The sequence below is a fragment of the Trematomus bernacchii genome, unplaced genomic scaffold (genome assembly GCF_902827165.1).
Source record: "Trematomus bernacchii unplaced genomic scaffold, fTreBer1.1, whole genome shotgun sequence".
Lineage (NCBI taxonomy): Eukaryota > Metazoa > Chordata > Actinopteri > Perciformes > Nototheniidae > Trematomus > Trematomus bernacchii.
The window spans coordinates 5,487,909-5,504,732 of NW_022988043.1; the positions used below are offsets into that span (position 1 = coordinate 5,487,909).

General features: G+C 40.3%; 2 protein-coding genes across 3 annotated transcripts in view; one reads left to right on the plus strand and one right to left on the minus strand.

Annotated features, from left to right (window-relative positions):
* Nucleotides 1–9,178, plus strand: part of pcsk5b (proprotein convertase subtilisin/kexin type 5b) — a 67,891-nt gene extending 58,713 nt beyond the window's left edge. For both annotated transcript variants that reach the window (XM_034118093.1, XM_034118094.1), the window contains exons 25-37: nt 1,932–1,992; nt 2,093–2,238; nt 2,344–2,550; nt 2,842–2,925; nt 3,305–3,491; nt 3,584–3,798; nt 4,556–4,798; nt 4,889–5,122; nt 5,210–5,390; nt 5,481–5,698; nt 6,666–6,766; nt 6,951–7,161; nt 7,589–9,178. In XM_034118093.1, coding sequence (XP_033973984.1) covers nt 1,932–1,992; nt 2,093–2,238; nt 2,344–2,550; nt 2,842–2,925; nt 3,305–3,491; nt 3,584–3,798; nt 4,556–4,798; nt 4,889–5,122; nt 5,210–5,390; nt 5,481–5,698; nt 6,666–6,766; nt 6,951–7,161; nt 7,589–8,010 — 2,510 coding nt within the window. In that variant the 3' untranslated portion in view covers nt 8,011–9,178. The remainder of the gene's footprint in view (nt 1–1,931; nt 1,993–2,092; nt 2,239–2,343; nt 2,551–2,841; nt 2,926–3,304; nt 3,492–3,583; nt 3,799–4,555; nt 4,799–4,888; nt 5,123–5,209; nt 5,391–5,480; nt 5,699–6,665; nt 6,767–6,950; nt 7,162–7,588) is intronic.
* Nucleotides 9,179–10,156: 978 nt separating this feature from the next.
* On the minus strand, nt 10,157–14,950 carry rfk (riboflavin kinase). Its single transcript, XM_034118154.1, has 4 exons — nt 14,400–14,950; nt 13,317–13,468; nt 12,207–12,309; nt 10,157–11,864 (listed from the first exon to the last, which is right to left on the minus strand). Exons 1-4 carry the CDS (start codon nt 14,479–14,481, stop codon nt 11,692–11,694), a joined length of 510 nt encoding a protein of 169 aa, XP_033974045.1. The 5' UTR covers nt 14,482–14,950; the 3' UTR covers nt 10,157–11,691.
* Nucleotides 14,951–16,824: the final 1,874 nt, after the last annotated feature.

Here is a 16,824-nt window from a genome sequence, read left to right on the forward strand (position 1 = left end):
CTCTTCAGAGTTAATCTTTTCTCTGAACTTTACCAATCCTCTTCTCTGGGATTCTTTGCCCTTACTTCTTTTATTCCAACAGCTCAATATGCTTTTTTTTTCATTGATGAGGTAGTGTTCAAGACAAGATGATACGCATCCTGTGCAATGCAGCGTGATGTGTTGACTTTGTTTCTATATGTACTACTTTGTATCTGTATTAGTCATATCAATCTTCAGTTTAAAAAAATAGTCTTCGCTCTGGTTCTGTACTCTTTCTGCTCAGAGGCTGTCGGCATGCTGAAGCTCATCCCACCTCCAGCTCTCAGCGCTGCGGCTCATATCAGTGTTTGACAAAATCTCCCTTTCTCATGAATGTTTTGCTTCACTACACTCTCACAATGCTTCTGTTATCCTCATCAGCAATCAACTCATCAAACACTTCTTGATAAACACACGTTCTCACACAGAAGTGATGATTTGTGATAGTAGTATGGCGTTCATCCATTCCCACTCCTGACTGTGTAGCACTTCATATTTCTGACACTGGGTGCTAATCACCTAAATGTATGATTGTATGCATATTCATGTACATCATATGTGAAAGTGTTAGCCCCAGATGTAGCTTGTGAGTGCATGTTGACTAAATGTGTGTGTGAGAGCTTGCACATTCCACAAGTGCATACTCCAGGATGTGTATGCCAGTTTAAATTCTGCTGAAATCCCCCCCCCCTCCCCTGGCTTTCACAGTTAATATTTATGCAGGAGCTATTTTCTCGCTTCACATAAGACACAGCCTGGAGGCATGATTTCCGGCTCCACTGTCCCTCCCACCTTTCCTTTGTCCCAATCTCTCTCTGTATGAGTAATTGCTTTCGCAGGTAGTGGCTTGTCGACTGCATTGAAGTGCAAACCAGTGCAGTGTTAAGTTATAGGTGCTGGAAGAAGACAGAGAGAGGAATGGGGTGTGGGGGTCGATGGAGGCTTTTCTGGAGAGCATGAATGTCCCGAGGGAAAGTCTGCAGAAGGGGCTTTTTTTTATAGTTATTTCCACCTCTCTCTTTCTCTATCTCTCTCTATCTCGGCTCCTGTCTGATCCTATCTTCCTCTTCCTCTTGCCCCCCTTCTCGCCCCCAAAGTCCTTGGAGATGTTTTGACATCTTTGGACTATTGGATGACAAGGTGGCGCTTCCTCAGTTACTAGCTGGATGATTTTGATTGACAGCAGGAATTAATTATTTGGAAGGAAAATGAACTTCCTCCCTTGGTGTGTACCAGAACAGCCCCTCAAAAACACCTGGATTACTTATTTATATCCCTTGCATAGGTTTTCAACTCTACAACAACAGAAAACAACAACACCAACAGCAAATATGCAACTGTTTTACATAACACTTCACTCACTTTATTTGAGTTGCATACACCTACACCCACACACAGACAAAACCCAAACACACACAGTACAACAGAGCATCTGCCTTCGGACTTTTTCGTATATGAGAGAAACTAACAGTCATTATTGATGTAAACTAAAACTCTTTGACTTTTACTTAAGTTTGACCACTTCCATGTTAGATTTATTTGCTAGTTCATCATTGATCACATTCACAGGGATCATTGATCCAGGAGTGTCACTCAACTCTAAAGAATCTCAACACATTTATTGTGTGTTGTCAGAGTGCCTCCTGCTGGTGTTTAAGGAAACCGTTTTTTTGAAACAGAAACAGCCATGCTGCCTTCGCTGCAGGTAGATGAGATTAATTATGGAGAGAAAGTTTTGTAAGTGCAAACAGTGTGAAAAACAACTTTTTATATCTGATTTTAACAGAAGCTACAACAATTGATATACGGCTGATACTTTAGGCTCTCTTTTGACCTGCCTTTAAGTCCAGAAATCACACAATGCTTGATCTGTTGTTAATAATTCATTTCATTTCTGCTCTTCACCACAGAGGTTTCAAAAGACGAGGCACGGGAGACTGTGTGCCTTAAATGTGAAGATGGTTACTACCAGTAAGTCTCCTAGATTGAGAGTTTCTTTGCACTCACATATTCATATGTTCTCATAATAATTGGCTAATATCTTCTGTCTGTCTGTCTGTCTGTCTGTCAGGTTAGGCTCAGACTGTCATCAGTCCTGTCCAGACCGGACCTACAGTGAGAAGGACAGCATGGTGTGTGCTCCGTGTGAAGACAAACAGTGTATGATCTGTGACCCGTCTCAATGCTACTGGTGTGAAGAGGGATTCTACGTCTCTGGTAAAATGTCAACTATTTACAATTTCGGTTTATGCTGTGAATATCAGCTGGAGATATTTCTTGGTAAACTGTGATTTGCATCGGATTTTAATCTGTGTTCCTCAGACGACAAGTGTGTGGATCACTGTCAGGAAGGTTTCTATGTGGATGAGGAGAGCCGGGAATGTGAGCCTTGTCACCGCGCCTGTCGTACCTGCGGAGGGCCACAGTATGACGACTGTGACTCCTGCGAGGAGGAACTCACCCTGAAGAACGGGGAGTGTTTAGAGAGCCGACAGCTGGCTTCCTGTCCAGAGAAACAGTTCAGAAACAGTACGGAACATTTGTATTTATCTCAGTATGCTACTAAACATTAGCTACTTGTCTTTACATTTATTTGTAAACTGTAATGCTGACATGCTACATTTTTTCTCATTTAAACACCAGACTTAAAAGAAAAGTACTACTGTCAACTACTGAAGCATGTATCATTAGGGTAGCCAATAATACCTCATTTATTCTAGTTTTCATCCCATGGTGGGGTCCTCCCAGCTCATTACTTTCTCTATTCCATGTCAATCATGTCTACATATGTCCTGGTTTCTGTTTGCTGTTAACCATCAGGTCAGGGCGAATGTGAGGTGTGCCACTCCTCCTGTAAGACGTGCTCTGCTGAGGGGAGGGAGGACTGCAACAGCTGCTACTCAGGTAAAATCTTGCTGTCAGTATGCAACAAGACTGAGCCTCTGAAAATATAAAAATGTTTACTCGGCTTATCTTCTATGTTTTGATACAGAACTTGCGATTTTCTTTCACTGTCAATATGGATGAAAAGGATACTACCCTAAATGTCAGATTTCAATAAAGTATATAACAACAAAAAATACCTAAAATGTTTATATTAAAATATGTACAGTTTGTTTTGAATATTAATAATCACATGTATGCTGAAAACTATATGATTGCTTGAAATGTACAGTATAAAACAGTGATGTGAATAGTGTAGAGTTGTGTTTTGTGTTGTATGCTTTTGACCACAGACAGTCTTTTCTTGTACCATTTGTGTGATTTTTCCTTCTGTCCTCAGGTAGGTTTTTGACTGCTAATCAGACCTGCGTGTCCCGCTGTCCAGCTGGCACGTTTTCCAACGAGGCGTCCAGCCAGTGTGAAGACTGTGTGACAGGCTGTCTCTCGTGCCAGGACGACAAGCACTGCCAGCACTGCCGCAGGGGGCTTTTCCTCCAGGACGAAGCGTGTGTGTCGAGTTGTCAGAGGTGCATGCCCTGTTCTCACATTTCTGGGCTTGCAAATATACACACAATCAAAATACATCAATGTTACAATATTCTTTCCTGTTTCTGTTTAGAGGGTTTCCTCAAGATGCTGTGTGCTGGCCGTGTGCCACAGAGTGTGCGTCCTGCAGGGGGAACTCCTCTCACTGTCTGAGCTGTGAGGAACACTTCTTGCTGCTGGAGCACTCATGCAGGTCTCACTGTCTCGAGGGATATTACGCCACAGAGACAAAATGCCATCGCTGTCCAGCTCAGTGTACAGAGTGCAATCAAGATGGCCTGTGTAACAGTAAGTAAGCTGAGGAGAGAATTGGAAGGGGGAGAAAAGGAAGATGTGGAGTGGAGAATTACAGAGAGGTGCTGTTTTGAAAGGTGACATAGGAGACTAGGAGGAGAGGGAAGATGAAGAGAAAACGCAGAGAGCTCCTTCTCTGCTCGCTGGACTGCAAATATTTCAGCCATGAAGCTTAAATGTGAAAGGTGAAGAGTAAAGGAAATAGAGAAAATCACATGACAAGAAGGTAGTGGAATACAGGAGAGAGAAGAGAAAAGATTATTATAGGAAAGATAAAACAGACAAAACCAACATTAGTCAGGATCCGAGTAGTTTTAATATTAGCATCTTTGAATAAGATAAGATAAGATGAAATGTACCTTTATTAATCCCCGTGGGGAGATTCAGGAGCTTTAGCAGCAACAGAGTGAGAGCGAACATACAGTATTCACAAAAGATTATTACAATTAAAGATCAAATGTAATTAAAAATTAAAAAATGATATATATATATACATATCTGAGTCCGGATTGTTAAATATATTTACATGTGATGAGATTGTTTATAAGAGCATGAGGGCTTCCCTGAGGTGGTTCATTAATGTCGACAAAAAAATTGTTAAATTGACTCATTATACAGTAGGTCATAATGTACAGTTTGCAATATTAATAATTTTTTTGTCACCGGACCATATTTTTCTATCATTGTTTTACATCAATACCAACAACACTGCTTCTTCCACTTCTTCTTCCTCTTTCTCTCTCTCTCCCAGAATGTGCCAAGTACTACTTCCTGCATAAGGATAAGTGTGAGGATGATTGTCCCAATGGCTTCTTTGCCAGCGAGGTGTCACAGGAGTGTATACGTTGCCATGCCGATTGTGCCTCTTGTGACGGACCGGATTTTGATGACTGTGATGTGTGCATCAACCCGAAAGCTGTGCGCCACAACGGAGAGTGTCGGGTTAATTGTCCAGACAACACTTACTATGATGCCACTACCAATGAATGCAGAGGTAGGGACGTTGGAAATGTTTTTAATAATGCTAAATAGATGAACATACTACTCTATTCAATGAAAGATATATAGCTCTCCTTCTCCCCAGATTGTGACAGGTCATGTCTGACCTGCTCAGGCCATGAGCCTTCATCCTGCCTCAGCTGCAAAACCAGCATGACAAAAGATGCCAGCGGACACTGTGTGGGGTTCATGCAGTGCCCTCTGACCTCATACCTGGACCATAAAAAGGAGTGCCAAAAGTGTCACAAACGGTGTCACCGCTGTTCAGGGCCGGACAATGACCACTGCCTCAGCTGCAGCGAGACACACTTCCTCCTGAGTAAGTAGTTTCAATGATAAATGTTATGCTTGTTGTCCATCAAAGGGGATCTTCTCCTTCTTAAAATGTTAACTTTGTGTTCATCAGACAACACGTGTGTGCAGGACTGTCCTGTGGGTTACTATGCAGAGGATAGGGACGAACGTGTGTGTGAGCGCTGCCACTTCAGCTGCAAGTCCTGTGTGGGCCGTCACAGTTTGCAGTGCAACGACTGTAAATCTGGATTCTTCAAGCAGGGCAGCAACTGCGTGGAAACCTGCTCAGAGAGGTTAGAAGAACAAACTGAAATACAGTCTCCTTTTAAAATGTTCCTTTAAATAACATCATCAACTAAACAGATTCCTTCTCTCCTTTTCAGTCACTTTGGCAACACCACCACCATGGCTTGTGAGCGATGTGACCCCTCGTGTACTCAGTGTTGGGGTCGTGGAAACAGAAACTGTCTGGACTGTCGGGAAAGCTACGTCTACCTGAGGCAGTTCGGGCAGTGCCTGAAGAGCTGCCCTTCAAGCTACTACCAACACAGCCGGTCTAAAACCTGTCACAAGTGTCACCCCACCTGCAAGACCTGCAGCGGTAAAGGAAGCCTGTCTTGGCCTGTTTCTGCCATGTGTTTTTTTTCTCTTTTGGTATATTTGTTTATCCTCAGAAACACGGAGAACACAATGTTACACTGTACACATAATATTTATTTACATTTTTCCACCTTAATTATTTCCACCATCCAGTTCCCACTGCCAAACACAGGACAATTCACAGACGACCAATAACAGTAACAAACTAAATCAATGAAATGCAAGAGGGTATTTGGGAAAGAAAAGGAGAAAATATATTTGAGGAATCAATAAATTGAGTCCTTAATTTATAAACTATTGTTCTGTTGGACCCCAAGTGGATTTTACTTTCTCAGGATGCCCCCCAAAGGCAAGATTTTCTCCAATTTTTGAATTTACACCAGGTTCTGCATAGAGAAAAGTTGGGGGATGTGGTGACTCCTACAGTACGTGCCAAAAGATAAAACAATTATGTTTATTTTTGTAATTCTATCTCTGTCCCCCTGAACACCAAAGATGCACATTCCTGCATATTATAGATTAGGAAAGTCTATTAAACTTTGAATGTTGTATCCCAGTAACTTGTTAGTTGTGGACATGACCAAAACACGAGTGTACAATCTGCTGGTTAATTGCAGCTATTCATTTGAGTCTCAAATGTTTGGAGTGAGGATAATTTTTGGCGATGCAGTACAGCCACTGTGTTCTTGTGTGACAATTGAGCATTAATTGTTGTGTAGAAGTATCCTAAACCCCTAAAAGCCAGGACACACCAGAACAATTTCTTTGGTATAATATGTGTTATTAGAATATATGTCTTATCAATCACATTTTCCCCTGAAGCTATATTGATTTCAGCTGCTCTTTTGTATATGCTTTTTTAATCTGGAAATTCGCCTTCAACCATGTGAGGACATTTGACAGTATTTCCTGTTGTGTGATCCCTCTCTAACTTCTAACTCTCTTTCTCTGTGTCCCTCTCCTTCCAGATGAGGGTGCTCTTGCCTGTCAGTCCTGCTATGAAGGCTACACGTTTATGGGAGGCATCTGTGCATCACAGTGTCTTTTAGGCTTCTACGTTGCTCCACAGGTGACAACAGCATGACTGTTAAATCATATACAGAGTGTTTGTTATTTATTATTCAGCTAACTATCACAATTGCCTGAGAATAAAGTGATAGCTGCAGTTTACACAAGGCTGCTTTGTACTGTAAGTCATGAAGCAGGAGTAAGAGATTAAATGAAAATGACACAGAGTTCATCTGTTGCTCTAGGGATCTGATTCCACGAGCAATGAGCCAAACTGCCAGGCATGTGACCCATCCTGCCTGGACTGCCGCGGTCCCGGCGCGTGGAGCTGCACAGTGTGTCCCGCACTCCAGATCCTGTCTGAAGATGGCCGCTGCTTGTCCTGCTGTGGAAATGAGACACACCATGACAACAAACCAATACCCTGGGAGTGCTGTGACTGCAAGGCCTCACAAGGTAAACACGAACCTTCCAACAAAACACACACAGATCCAAACTGTGTTGAGTCGTGTTCCTGGAATATAGTTAGCGTGTGTGTGTGTGCGTCATCAGTCACATTCTATCAGGGCATCTTTCATTTGAAATGGCTACCCTGTATAATTCATGTAATTGGTGGCCTTCCCACTGTGTAAACACGAGTTGTATCTTCCTGCCTAACAGGGGTTTCCTGTATTTGATAATCATGGAAAATATGTTCCTATTTTAAGTAATTTTCCAAGCTCTTTTGGCCTCTAGCAATCACAAACAACCCTGCATTCCAGCAAAACAAGAGCATTGTATAACACACTTGTGTTAGAGAGGGATTCATCAAAAACACATACCCAGTATACAAATCACATTTGTTGTTGTAACCTAATTGTGTGCTTCATCTCCTTCTTCTCAGTGGAGTGCATCAAGGGTGTCAACTTTGTTATGAAGGAAGCAGAAGAGTTACAGGCTCAGGGCAGGACTGCCAAACTCTTTGTCACTGTCTGTGTTCTTATTATCCTCTCTGTGGGCGGAGGAGTCTTCCTCTTCCTCAACGCACGATCTAAAACACTCGCCATCATACCCAAAACCAAAGCTGGAGGCTATGAGAAACTGGACACCCAAGTAGGCATTGCCTCACAACCCACCACCTCTTCCTATGGGGAGTACAATGACCGAATCGTTGAATGTGAAGGTGACGAGGAAGACAACGAAGATGATGAGGATATTGTGTACATGGGACAAGATGGGACAGTGTACCGGAAGTTCAAGTACGGACTCTTGGATGAAGATGAGATTGAGTTAGAGTATGATGATGAGAGCTACCAATACAAATGAAAAGAGGACACAAAAGACTGGAGAGAAGTGGCTCCTGCTTTAAATTGTTTTTCACCAGGCCTGTATTTAATCATTTTTTTAAAGTTGGAAATCTTCATATGACGTTAGCTCAATCAGCAGTAAGAGCAGACGTGGTTGAGGGAGGGTTACAAGCACACATCAATGTTTTTCAATAGCTTTACATTTCAAAGACATTTAAGTTATACTAGCCATTTACCAATGAATATGGGACATAATAAAACATGTATAATGGCTGGAACTGAAATTCTATCTACAGTAATCAACATAATTCAACCTAATCATTTGATTGGACGAGGAATTAGATGTATTTTTCAGAACCTCAGGCGTGCTGACAATCTTATTCATTTCATGCTTTTGTTTACATTTTTTTTATAGAATAAATAATTGTATTTGAAAATATTGTATATGTACACAATAGTTATTGTCCGCTAATATTGCTTAATATTAAGACAACATTTCTCAATTATACATTAAAATTAGTAAAAATGTGCAGAGCTAGATTTAAATAAACAAAACTTTGATTTTTGAAAGATAAAACGTCACACATTATTTCTTCATTACAAATGTTAGTCTATTTTATTAACAACACAGTTTACTTGGGTACATAAATGTGAAATACGTTATCTAGTTTAAAGCTTTGATTGAGTCACAGTTGTAACTTTAGAGTTGTTGTTTGATTTTGTAACCTGGACTGTGTATCGCACTGCAGGAGGCAGCTCATAATTCAAAGAAAACTTTACACAAAAGCACAATTTGATCTGTAACCTTGCACTGTTTGGATGGGTTCAGGTTAGTTTACAAAGAGAGCAAAAACTTTCTCAGGGGTTTTTATCTTGTTTAGGCCTCAGTCAATCCTGGCATCTGCTTGTCTGTGTGTGCTTCCAGATTACTGCTCAAAACATGGAAGAAGCTTGCAGTAGAAATTATTTTTGCAGGACTTTTCCCTCAAAGATATTTTAGCTATAAGTTTGTTTTGACCTTAGGTTTGTTCATTTGCCTTTAATGGCTGTCTCCCTGAGATAATAACAGGTCTTCATCTCACCCACCCACCCAGTGTATAAAGAGTAAATAACTAGGATATTTCTCTGTGCTTGATTGAGGTGAAATGTGAATTGTTGTTTCATAATAAAGTTAGATTTTAAGTTGTGTTATGAGTGTGCATTTTCATTTTATTGTCTGCTGTTGTACAGAGGTGAGTTCAGGTGCATGCAGTTAGCTGTTCCCTTTTATGGTTGAGCTTAGTACACTAATATGGTTGCATTTGAGCCTTGGTCCTTATTAAACTGGTTCCTTATCTGTGTCCCATGTCACATGGGGTTTTTATCAGATCACATTTCCATTGTTGTCTATTTAATGTTAAGAACTGTATTCTCACACAAACCTAAAATGAAGACACTCAAGTTATAAGTCTTAACGTATTACCAAAAGACAGATTGTAAGGTTCCAAGTTGTGATCTAATTCATAAGCTTCATGATCAACCTTCATGGCTTTTGGTACTATGACCTTTATACTGAGCAGGTTGAGTCCAGTGTCTTATCTGATACCAGACTAACAAATAGACACAACATTGACTCAGGAACATCTGCCACGGTACCTCCCTCCCCATTGAGTGTTTTACGTTGACAATGGCCTTCATTTCTTGAGCCATAACATGTTAAATGCTTTGGACTGAAATGTCAGTAAAAACAGTAAAAGGAAAACTTTAAGAATCAGCTCTTAAATGAAATTACAGGAACATATTTTTTACTGTAAACACCAACTTCCTTTTAGCTTGTGCTGTAAATATCACATTTCTACAAACGGGACCCTTGAGGAGTCGAAGGACTTGCTTATCTTCTAGTTTTTTAATACACAGTAGTTTAAAGAGGGAGCAAATACAACTACATCTGTGGATAAGAAGAAATTAGCAGCATTTAGCTGGGCATTAGGCAATGGTGTCAGTCACATCATTATGACTTGGCTGCCAAAACAACAAATGCAGTATGCAAGAACGCACAGTACCCCTGGCGCATGTGTACTAGAGGAACTACAATAATGAATTGCAAGAAATGAGGCCTTACTCCAGACATGCAATGAAAACGCTCCTCTTAAAATCTTCGACCGGTTAGAAGAAGCACATCACAATTTAAAGTTGCACTGAAGTTTATTCTGTACATTAAGTGCTTTAGAGGATGAATTTATGGGTAATGTAGCATTCATTATGTACGAAAGCTTTATACAGCAGACAGTTTGTCGACAAGATTAAAGTACTGCTTCCTGTGTTGATTCTGTCATTCCCTGTCAGTAAAGAAACTAAACTGAGAAAAGCAACAAACTACCAGAGTAATAATAGAGAGGGAAAAACAGCTAAGCTCTTCTTTGGAAATTAACATAGGTACTGTGGCATGATGAATGTCCACATTCATACATTTCAGTCATGTCTCCCTAAATAACACAAATGCAATACCGATTTTAAACCCAAAATCACATGACTACTTCATTTAAAACATATATTTACAGGGGATCAAAGAATTGTACACACAGAATTGTAGTTGTATTTTAGAATGTTTCGAGTTATTTTTTCTTAACAGTTGTTCACACACACAGACCCAAAAACCCCCGTCAGAGCAAACAGTTTTCCAACGTCTCTGTTGACATAAAAGATTCAAATGGAAAAAGGGTAACACTGTAATATATATATATATCAAGAATATAATGTGTATTTGTGTGACTGTTACACTTTGTACATATCAGAGCAGGGTACTGTGACCCTATACGTTATCCCATATCATCTATCAATGTTTTACCACACACACAAACAACCTGTGACTGACGGACTGTAGGTCAGAGCATCAGCCAAGCTAAAGCCAAAACTTCATCTCCATTAAACAATAATCATTTTGCTAGTTATCAAATAACCATAGCAATACGATATTCTTCCTGCATAATGCATCAAAAACCCCAAATCAAAATGTAATTCCAGTGTAATTGGGTCATTCGTATTTTTAGGGCAGTGATAATGAGTGCCCCACTGGAAGGGAAATAGTTTTCTCATGAAGAAAGTTAGAAGATACTTTAATACCATTATATTATTATAATGTTATAATTTAATCTCCACTTATTCATTGCATTTAGCCACATTGTTGCATAAAGTCATCTAACAGTACGACCAGTTTTTTTTTTTTTTACTGATAATAATGCCCAAAATTTGAAATAACATGTGTGTGTCTTTAACCAGTGAGAGACGAGTCGGGTCTACAGGCCGTTAGTGTCTTTTGGTATTTACAGATCAAAATGACCTCATTAGGTCTCAATAGGTACCTTCTCACATAAAAGATTCCAAATATACAGCAGGACCAGTGAGAGCAAGAAATTCATACAGTTATGCTCTTATATGAGGCAATCTGGTATGGATGTATACAAATAAACATCTAACTGGCTGTGTGCAATAAACACAAACAGGAACTTAAATAGTTGAGACACATTGAGGAAGTGAAAGAAAAATACAATAAGAAAAAAAAAAGGTTGGTTGTTTACCATTATGTGCAGTCATGGTGACAGCTTAGACATCTCAGTATGAGGCTGTGCATGTTAATGAGTGCAAACACCTGTGTGTCAATAGAAACCATTGTGATGTTCTGGGGTGTGTGATGAACGTGTGCTACAGTCGTAAGCAGCTGTTAGTGACCGTTCATAATAGTCTGTGATGTGGACGCGGTGGTGGGGGGCGGTGCTGACGACAGGCTGGTAACGCTGGTGAAGAAGTTGTCTTCTTTTAGTTTGAGATGCTCCGGGAGCTCCAGCTTGAGCTTGGCTTCCTCAATGTCGTTGTTTATGGCAGCAATTAGCGCTTCTGTTAGGGAGAAATTAAGACAGGCAGAAAATAAGTCAGGTGCGAAGAGAAGAATAATGAGAGTATAGGATGTGGGAAATTATGGAGGGTAAAGAGGATAATTTAACAGCTGGAACCCAGGTTATATTTTAGATCTTTGAGTGAGTGAGTTATAATAATATCCAAATGGAAAACTGTTACCTGTATTGTGTTAGTGCTCAAATTATTGGTTTTGTGTATTTTATTTATGTGTTCAATTTATACTTCAATGCTTTTGAAAAATAGTTTTTAAGCTTTCATTCCAATAAATCTATTGAATTCCACTGTGTGAGTGCGTGAGTGTGAGAGAGAAGGATTTCATACCAAGTGAGTCGTAGCTCCTCTCTGGGCGAATGTAGCCCACCATGACCACACTGAGAATCTCTCCATAGAAGTCCTCTTTGAATGTGTGAATCACATGAGTCTCCTATAAAAAAAAAGGTCATATTTACAAGAGAACTGCTACTGTCAAATGTGTTGTACCACCACATTCCTGTTGTGGGGGAAACTTCTGTAGCAATGGAGTCAGGACTCAAAGAGACACGAGGAGAGCTGGAGCTTTGATGACAAACACTGACGGTTTATTTGGAGCTTCGGCCGGAGAATTCACAAGACATGTCACAGGGCCACGATCTGACCACACGGTAGAGATGCCACATCAATTCTGAAGAACCCTCCTGTAGTTCCAGGTTTTAACTAGTTCAGAGTGTAATAATCAACATTCTTCAATAGATAGACTAAACAGCTGAGGACACTGAATCACATTTGTTGTCGCTTATGGCTCGGGGTCATCTACACCCCGAGAAGGATGTGTTCCAGGTGTCCCACAACAATAACACTCTGACAGAGAGTTGCCCGAACATAAACTGGTAACAACAACAAAATGCTAGGGCAGCCCCTCCTTAAGGGAGATAGCGGCTGCCCAAGGCTAGGCATCTGCGTCAGAGGGCAAAAGGTAAACATGTATACAGAATTATTCCCTGACAGTGTTAACAAACCAGGATGTATTACAATGTCTTGCATTCAGCCCTGCTCCTGCGTCTGAAATTAATCAAATGAGGAATTTGCTAAATAAATGCTGAAAAATGTACCGAGGCTGTCCAAAGTTTACGGTACTATCATAGTCATAATAAAAACATGTTGAAAACATCCCTACATTATATTCCACTAAACAATTTTGGCCTCTTTTTCTACAATATCAACACATGAGTTACTAATTTTATTTTAATGAGCAGTTATTTCTTTATTTTAAAATTCAAATATGTTATGTACCATTGTGGAAGGACCACAGCTTTTTTGACGACAACATTACTGGTTTTAAACCCTTGTCAAAGACAACAGATTTGATAACTTATACATAGATTTGCAATGCAAACACTTTCTTAAACTGAAAAACACCATTTGCAGTGAATACTGCCTTAAAATAATACTGACCATGGACTTCTTGGTGTTTTTGTAGTATGGGTTCCAGCCTATGCTCATCACCATCTTGAAGACATCACCGTTACCGACGCAAGCCCAGCCATAGTAGATCCCTGTGCCGATATCTGCAGGAAGATGGTCCACCACTGAGACTGGGAAGTTGGCTGGAGATGGGAGAGAGAAGAGGGGGAAGAATCAGAACCTGTTAGCATTAGAAAGTCTGACTTTTTATTTAAAACAGAGAACACTTTTAGGAGAAACATTTACAAATGTATTCACTGTTTAGAAGCCCTGCATGCCTAGACATACTACTGTTCTGTAAATCTGATATGGATTGCTCAAGAATAATATATTCCTAAATGTAATGAAAGGACGTGTCCCCTGTTGTGGGATACATAAAGCAACCTGTCTCTGTTTGACAGAAGTAATAAGTGTTTTTACAGGATTTACAGTACAAGAGGGCCGGTTTGAAAATGTTCATATAACAAACAAAACAAACTCTTTCTTGGACCTTGTGGCTTAATCATTTTTAGATTATGTAAAAGGTGTTACTTTATTATTACTCAATGCTTTGATGATTTTACATGAGAATATTTTCATTAGATTTTACACTTAAGCGATACATTATCTTTACTGCGTCATGTTATTAAGTTATTCTCCATTCATTTGCACGCTCACGACGCGTTTCTGGAAACATCTCTCATCTCATATAAACTATAATTTCAGTAAATATCACAGCTTACATCATCTGTCAAGTTATTTTACTCAACTGACATTTACCCCAGTCCAAAAAACGGTGCGCACTCGAGACCTGCTTAAAAAGCTGTCACTAATGCTGTCGGTAACTAAACCTTTGAAACCATTATACATGATAACTTAGGTACCTGCAGAATCGCCAGAGTGCACATTTGGGTAAATATGTTATATAGCTGTGTTGCACAACAACTACAGACTGTCGATGTTAATGCTATAGTCTGGTTCTCTCTCTGATTAAGTTACTCCCAATAACAATCAGACTGACCTAACGTTGTCTACGGTAGCTATAGGTTAGCCACTTAAAAACCCAAATATATGAATGGAAGATGATAAACTCACCAGTGGGGATCCCCAGTTCTTTGCTTCCTCTCCCGAAGCCTCGGACGACCTCTCCCCGGCAGAAATACGGAAGGCTCTTCATGACCGCTAGCTTCCCGATAACAGCTGGCTAGATGGACGCTACAGAATGACCTCGAACAAGACAAGGAAGTCGGACTGGTAAATCAGCCAGCAGCACCACCTAGCAACTCTTCTGACAATCAACACAACCAGAATCTCCTCCCGGTACAGTTCAAAGTCCGTCCTCGCACGAAGCTACACCTGCCTGGTTAGCTTGCTCGAGTTAGATAACGTTTATTGTCAATGAGCAACGATGGTAAAAGTTCACCAGCTAGGCTAGCTGCTGTTAGCTTCAATAGAGACTCCTGGTTCCTGAAACGGTTTTATCCGACGCTTTTGGGAGTTGAGTTCTCAACAAATGACGGTCCCGGTTTCGCTTAGTTCCACTCTCAGTATGTAAGTGACCATGAAGTAGTAGACATATTACATGTGTGGTGTAATATTACATGTGTAGTCACATATCAACGTCAGTAACGCTGCTGCTGATGTCATCAACCGCGTGACCAAAGCGGGCTGGCAGTCACGTGTTGTGTTCAGGTGTTGTAGGAAATACAGCTATTACGTGTGAGGCATTCACAGTCTCATCCGTGGAAATACGACGCAGGTTTTCTCATGTGGATGATTAATTGATAACAAATAAAGTGTTTAATAAAGCACCTTTAGCGACGGGTCGCACGGCGAGTTTTAGGAGAGACACAGTGTACTGTCGTTCCTATACAACTTTGTGTTTTTGGAAATGTCTTGATGGTAGCCGGGCTTCTTGACTTAACTGCAAGGTTTGCTGGTAGTCTCCTGAATCAAACCACAAGAGGGCGACAAGAGGACTATGCTTCCCCTGGCACCCTAACCATGGCCAGTGGCGGTTCTAGACCAATTTGACTGGGGGGGGCCAGGCTGGGGCCAGTTATTTTCTGAGGGGGGCACAATAAATGCAGGACGAAAAAGACAAAGACAGTATGAAGTAATTGCGCATAAGAAAACAATGCAACACAGTTATTTGTATTTGTTTCATTACACATTATTATATGCTTACCTTTAACCTTTGTGTGCTGTTTGGGTCTGTGTTTTTTAAATGTTGAAGTGAAATGCATCAATCTGGTGCACTTTGAGCACAAAATGAATTTATGGATACAGCTCTCAACACTCATATGAAAGGGAGCTGTATACTTTTCAATAATCCAAACATCTTTAGAATATGATCACAACCAATAACAAATCATTTAAACTAGTTTATTCTTATCTTATGTTACCTATAGTTAGCATTCTTTCTTTTTATTTATGCATATTTGACTAATCACTCCCCTTTTAAACTGTTTTTTTTTTTTTTTACTGTCCTATAGTACACATTGGAATGATTTCTTACTTTATTTTTTACAACTATATTAAATAGATAAAGGTGTGCTCTCTCTAGCTCTCTCTCTCTCTCTCTCTCTCTCTCTCTCTCTCTCTCTCTCTCTCTCTCTCTCTCTCTCTCTGTTTCGCTCGCTCACAGAGGCTGTGCGCTCCTCCGTGGCGATGACGGCTTGCATTAAAAAAATTAAATAAACATATTTGTAAAGTGGGGGCTATTGAGGGCTTGCGATATACCGGTAGCTCGCGATCGACGTGTTGAAGACCCCTGCTCTAATGGGTCCGACTGGAATGGCAAATATCGTTAGTTCCGCCTATTCCGTCAGCCAAGAAATCGTTTAATCATAAACTTTTTTCATTTTTTTTTCATTTTCAGTGGGGCCACAGGGGGGTCCAAAGTCAGTGTTAGGGGGGCACCCCCCCCCCCCTAGAACCGCCCCTGACCATGGCCTATGACCATGGCTCAGGCAGCAACATACATTGACATAATATTGACTGTCAGTTAAATACAATTTAACAATTATTGCTTTCAGGCCTCGTTCAAATGCTTCCACATTGAAGTAATTGTTTACCAAAAACCTGAATGTCCATCTACATTAGTAGTTTGTGGGTTGTGAGTAGCCAATGTGTTTGGTAAATATTCTTTATTTTTTACTTCATGATCCTGCTTTATGAATTCTGTTGTCTAACATAAACCAGGTCCTGGTTTTAAATTCATACAGTGTTTAATTCCATGTTTATTTTAATATGATTGCATACAAAGGTAGACATACTGTAGGTCCTGTATGCAACCTTTGGTACTATTGCCAGTTTAGCAATTCAGCTAGTCTCCACCTTAGTTACACTAATAAAGGTTTTTATGACTTTCTCCCTGAGATGTGTACATTCAACAAGACTTAATCATGCCACACTACAACCTCATGAATTCATTATGAGTGATTGCAATACTTTCAGATATTTGTATAATTAAAGCAGGAGCATGCAGTAAGCACTGCAGGTATCTGTGTTTTATACA